The 5275-nt window shown below is 58.5% G+C and overlaps 1 protein-coding gene across 1 annotated transcript; it reads left to right on the top strand.

The window, feature by feature from the left end:
• Positions 1–1608: 1608 nt before the first annotated feature.
• Positions 1609–4499, top strand: RBP5 (retinol binding protein 5). The gene is made up of 4 exons (XM_074983623.1): positions 1609–1798; positions 2713–2891; positions 3467–3568; positions 4281–4499. Exons 1-4 carry the CDS (start codon positions 1726–1728, stop codon positions 4332–4334), a joined length of 408 nt encoding a protein of 135 aa, XP_074839724.1. The 5' UTR covers positions 1609–1725; the 3' UTR covers positions 4335–4499.
• Positions 4500–5275: the final 776 nt, after the last annotated feature.

Genomic DNA, 5275 nt, shown 5'->3' with positions numbered 1-5275 from the left:
CGCTCCTTGCCCCAGCCCGGCCCAGCCCCTCTACTGCAGCATGATGTCAGCAGAGCCCGGCGCTGATTGATGGGCGCCAGCAGCCAATGCGGTGGGCGCGGGAGCCAGGTGCTGCGGGGGGGGGGGGGAAGCAGCCCCCCCTCGCCGCACTGTGAAGGGGGCAGAGCCCGCGGGGGTGGGGAGGGGGCATGGCACGCCGGGGTCCCGGGGGCTCCACGCCTCTCGGCTGTCGCCGGCGCCCTGAGGAGGGGCTTTGCGGGGCGCGGGGCTGAAACGCGGGAGCGGGCTGCAGGGAAGGGCTGTGAGGCAGCGGCGGAGCAGGAGCTGCGCGTGAAGAGCGGGGTGGCTGCAGCAAGTGTGGGTCCCTTTCCCTCCACCTCCCCATCATCCCCCAACGCAGCCGTCCGGGGCACGGCAGTCCCGAAACCCAACTTGCTAGGGAATAAGTGCCGCCCACCACCCCGGGAAGGGCAGTAACAGGGCCCTGCTTTCAAGAAACTCACAGCTACTGGGGTGTCTCCCACCATGGGACACTGCTGTGGGAGCTCACAGCTGCGGGGTGTCCCTGCGCTGGGCAGTGAGGGCACTGCTGTAGGAAGCTCGCAGCTGCGGGGTGTCCCTGCGCTGGGCAGTGAGGGCACTGCTGTAGGAAGCTCGCAGCTGCGGGGTGTCCCTGCGCTGGGCAGTGAGGACACTGCTGTAGGAAGCTCGCAGCTGCGGGGTGTCCCTGCGCTGGGCAGTGAGGGCACTGCTGTAGGAAGCTCGCAGCTGCGGGGTGTCCCTGCGCTGGGCAGTGAGGGCACTGCTGTAGGAAGCTCGCAGCTGCGGGGTGTCCCTGCGCTGGGCAGTGAGGACACTGCTGTAGGAAGCTCGCAGCTGCGGGGTGTCCCTGCGCTGGGCAGTGAGGACACTGCTGTGGGAGCTCACAGCTGCGGGGTGTCCCTGCGCTGGGCAGTGAGGACACTGCTGTAGGAAGCTCGCAGCTGCGGGGTGTCCCTGCGCTGGGCAGTGAGGGCACTGCTGTAGGAAGCTCGCAGCTGCGGGGTGTCCCTGCGCTGGGCAGTGAGGGCACTGCTGTAGGAAGCTCGCAGCTGCGGGGTGTCCCTGCGCTGGGCAGTGAGGGCACTGCTGTAGGAAGCTCGCAGCTGCGGGGTGTCCCTGCGCTGGGCAGTGAGGACACTGCTGTAGGAAGCTCGCAGCTGCGGGGTGTCCCTGCGCTGGGCAGTGAGGACACTGCTGTAGGAAGCTCGCAGCTGCGGGGTGTCCCGGCGCAGGGCATCCCGGGCGCTGCTGTAGGAAGCTCGCAGCTGCGGGGTGTCCCGGCGCAGGGCATCCCGGGCGCTGCTGTAGGAAGCTCGCTGTGAGCCAGTCATGGCGCCCGGCCGCCCGACCGGAGTACTTTCCGATGGCCCCAATGAGTTTAAAATGCTAGTGTGGAAGGCCTGGGGCGATTGCTGCTCCCCTATCCTGTCCCCACTGAAGTGGAGGTGCCCAGTTCCTGTGTTCCCGGGACAGGAGCCAGGGGACTCTTACGGCAGCAAGACGCCCGTCCGTGGGGCTGCTGTATAACCCCCTCCCCCGTCCCCCGTCCCCGCCCCGCCTAAGGGAGGGCGCGGAGCAAGCGAGCCGGAAAGGGACGGCTCCAGAGGGGGAGACCAAGATCCCCGGCGTGACTCGGGCTCATCTCCCCGCTTTCCACCTTGGCCCGTTCCAACCATCCCCGGGATGCCTCCCAACCTGACCGGCTACTACCGATTCGTCTCCCAAGAGAACATGGACGGTTACCTCCGGGCTCTAGGTAACCACTCCCTTCCCCGGTGGCAGATGCCCTCTTCTGTCCTGCCCATCACCTCCCCGGGTACCCCGTGGGGGTGCGGCTGGGGTTCCACCCCCGCCTGTCCCTCTGGCTTTGACTTGAAGCCTCAGAGGAGCTAGGTTCCGGGGCAGCCTCCCTGCAGGAGCTGGGGGTGGGGGAGCAAACAATTAGTTTTCAGAAGGATGTGGGGAAGCGTGGGCGGGGTTGCTGCTGAAGGTGGCAAGCCGGGCTACCACGTCATGGTTCATGTCTGGTCTTCCCAAACTCTCATGCTTTGAGAGTTTGGCTGGTCACCTGCAGAGGTCAGGAGGAGCCTCCCCTCCCTCACACCTGTGTGCTGGGGGTTGGGGCTTTTTCTGTCTCCCACTTCCACTGAAGCAGCGGAGATGGCCCCAGCTGGAGATGGGACATTGGGCAGGGTGGGGGATATGAGGGGGCACTGATGTTTTCTCTCGCCTGCTTGTCTGGCTGGTCTTGCTCACATACATGCTCAGTCTCCAAATGATGGCTTTATATGGGGTCAGGAAGGGTTCTTTCCCCAGGTCAGCTTGGCAGTGATCTGGGCTGGGTGGGGAGGTTGCTTCCTCCATGGCATATGGTCTAATTCTGGTCGTCCAGTTCACTGTGCAGGTGCTTATGGGTGTGATGTACAGGAGATCAAACCAGATGGGCCCTCCTGGCCCTAAGCTTTCTGACAATGAGCCCAGCCTGGAGCCTAGCACCCTCACCAGTCTGTGCAGAAGAGGTGGGCAGTGTGCGTGGGGGAGGTGGGGCCTGTAGAGGGGGATGTCGAAGGGACAGTGTTGGTCACTGGGGAGAATGTAGCAAGAGAACCAAAGAAGAGCTCACTGGTGCCACCTGCCAGTTACCTGTTCCCTCCATCTCATCCCATCTAGACATTAATGTAGCCCTGAGAAAACTGGTTTGCCTCCTGAAGCCGGACAAGGAAATAATCCATGCTGGAGATCACATGACCATCCGCACAATCACCTCACTGCGCAACTACATCATGGACTTTGACTTGGGAAAGGAGTTTGAAGAGGATCTGGGGCCAGTGGATGGACGCAAGTGCCAGGTGAGAGTGCTGAGAGCATAGACCAGTGACCTCAAAGACAGCTTGAGTGAGGACAGTGGCCAGGGCTTTGCTCAGAACGATGCTGTTTCTGATGCAGGCACCAGAGTAAAATCCAGCTCAGAGCTCTGCTGGGTCTGCCAGGCTAATAAGTAAACCATTCAGGTTTCATGATGAATATGGGTGAGGAGCAGGGAATTGTGAAATAAGGTTAAATATGCAGTAGAGCCCAGAAGTCTAACATTTTGGTGCCCAGATACCCTTAAGTATGTCCCCAGCAGCAATAACCTGAAAAAATAATCTGATGGTTTCCCTTTGGAACAAACAGATTCATTGAATGTCATGAAGTGTCTGACCTTATAAGAAGCTGAGATTGCTGAGCACTCCTGAAAATCAGACCGCAGGAGTCTAACATTAAGAACACAACCAAAAAATATAAGACCCCATTCAAAACAGGACCTGCATTTGAAAAGGTGCCCCAGAGAGCGGGTCGGTGTGGAAAGGTGACAGGACAAAGAAGCAGACAAGGCCTTTCCCATGCCTGACAGTGTTGCCTGTCTCTCCCCAACCCATTTCAGACAATCGTCTCCTGGGAAGGGGATCAGCTGGTGTGTGAGCAACAAGGAGAGAAGAGAAACCGGGGCTGGAGGCACTGGCTGGAGGGGGACCATCTGCATCTGGTGAGGAGCTGTGATCAGGGTGGCAGGCTAACAACTAGAGAGGCGGGAGGTACAGGGGAGTCACTAGGCAGGAAGAGCCAGAGGCTCCGAATGGGATGATAATCTACCCCCACCCCACATCACATCCCAAGCGAGGCCCCATACGATATGCATGGTTTCACCAGGGCAACGGCCACTTCACACAAACATCCTCCAGCAGGGTTCAAAAGTTGACTTGGCTCTGAGCTGGGTGTGAATCGGCCAATGTCCCTGCCCTGCCTGAAATCTGAGCGGAGCTCCTGGGGCTTGTGAGAGGAAAAGGCAAGAGATGAATCAAGCACAAGGTTTCCTCTGTGTGACACCAAACCCTCCTGAGCTACAAAAAGAAAACTGGAAATATAGGGAGGGCAGGGGTAAGGGCTATGGAACATTAGTTGAGCTGCATGGGGTGAGGGCAGGGGTGCTGGGGCGGAGGAAGAGCTGCAGGGAAGGAGGTTGGGGCAGGAGTACCATATGAGGGAGGCTAGGGGTTAGAAGCACGGGGCGCTGCCAGAGCTGCATGCAGTTAGAGGTGCAATACCGGAGAGGTTGCTGTGGGTCAGCTTTTGAGGGGCATTGGTAGAGCTGTGAGGCAGGAGCTAGGCCCAGAGCTGGAAAGCATAGGGACTGTGGGTCAGAACTGAGCAGCCCATGCAGAGCCGTTCTTTTATCCCCCTCTCTCCCTTCTTCCCAGCGCATGACAGTGGAAGATGAGGTTTGTGTCCAGATCTTCCAGAAAGTGAAGTAGCCATTGCCCCATCCCAGCACTGAGCACTAGCCCATTTGGACCAAACTGGTTTCAATAGAGTCAAGACCAAAGCTATCAAATCTGCCCCCATGCTCCACTCACATACGCCCTCACACACTCTTTGTAATAATAATATAAAAAGAAATAAAAGTGGTGAAAACCTCTGCTGCATCGTGTTTCCTTCCTCCTGTCGACATTCATCCTATGTACGGGTGCCAAAGCATGTGACACTCAGCTTACATTCCCCAGCTCATTTCTCACTCCCTGGGGACTGGAAACCCTGCAGAGCTGGTTTCAGTGCCTTCCAGGTTAATGCTCTGGCCCAGTGCTGCCCTACAGGAAGCCCAGATTTGGTTCTCCATTCTGCTCCCTGCTGCTCAGTGCTGGGCAAGGGAGAGCCAGGTATCCCCCACCAGGATCAGTGCTCTGGTGTGGTGAGGACAAGCTGAGACCCATCCACAGGAGAATTCCGCAGTGAGGGAACCTCAGCTCTGTCTGCAAAGAGGTGATGTTAAGAGGATTTCTGAGGGCTGGGGTGAGGAGGTGCCCACCAGGCCAGGAAGGGAAGGGAAGAGAGAAGGAGGTCTGTCTGTGGAGTGGGAGGGAAATGTGGTTTCAAGTTTCACTGTGATCCTTTCAGAATAAGAGTGCTGGTATCCTAGCCAGCGGGGCAGGTGGAGACAGGCAGAGTGGAGGAGTCAGGGCCTGGCTGAACTCCAGATGTAAGGGGAATCTAGGCCTGAATGGGAAGTGAATCTCCCTCAACCTCTGGGGCAGGGTTGTGCTCTGCAGCGGCTTCTGCAGAGGGGGGATCTAGGGCAATGGTTCCCAAACTTGTCAGCATCACACCCCCCTTTTAATTTTTGAGAAAGCCTCATACCCCCGCACCTCTTCTTTACCATCATCCAACCCCCTTCTAACAAAAAATTCAATTTGTAATT

Source organism: Carettochelys insculpta, chromosome 1, assembly GCF_033958435.1.
Source record: "Carettochelys insculpta isolate YL-2023 chromosome 1, ASM3395843v1, whole genome shotgun sequence".
NCBI lineage: Eukaryota > Metazoa > Chordata > Testudines > Carettochelyidae > Carettochelys > Carettochelys insculpta.
This window is presented reverse-complemented; position numbering and strand designations above follow the sequence as displayed.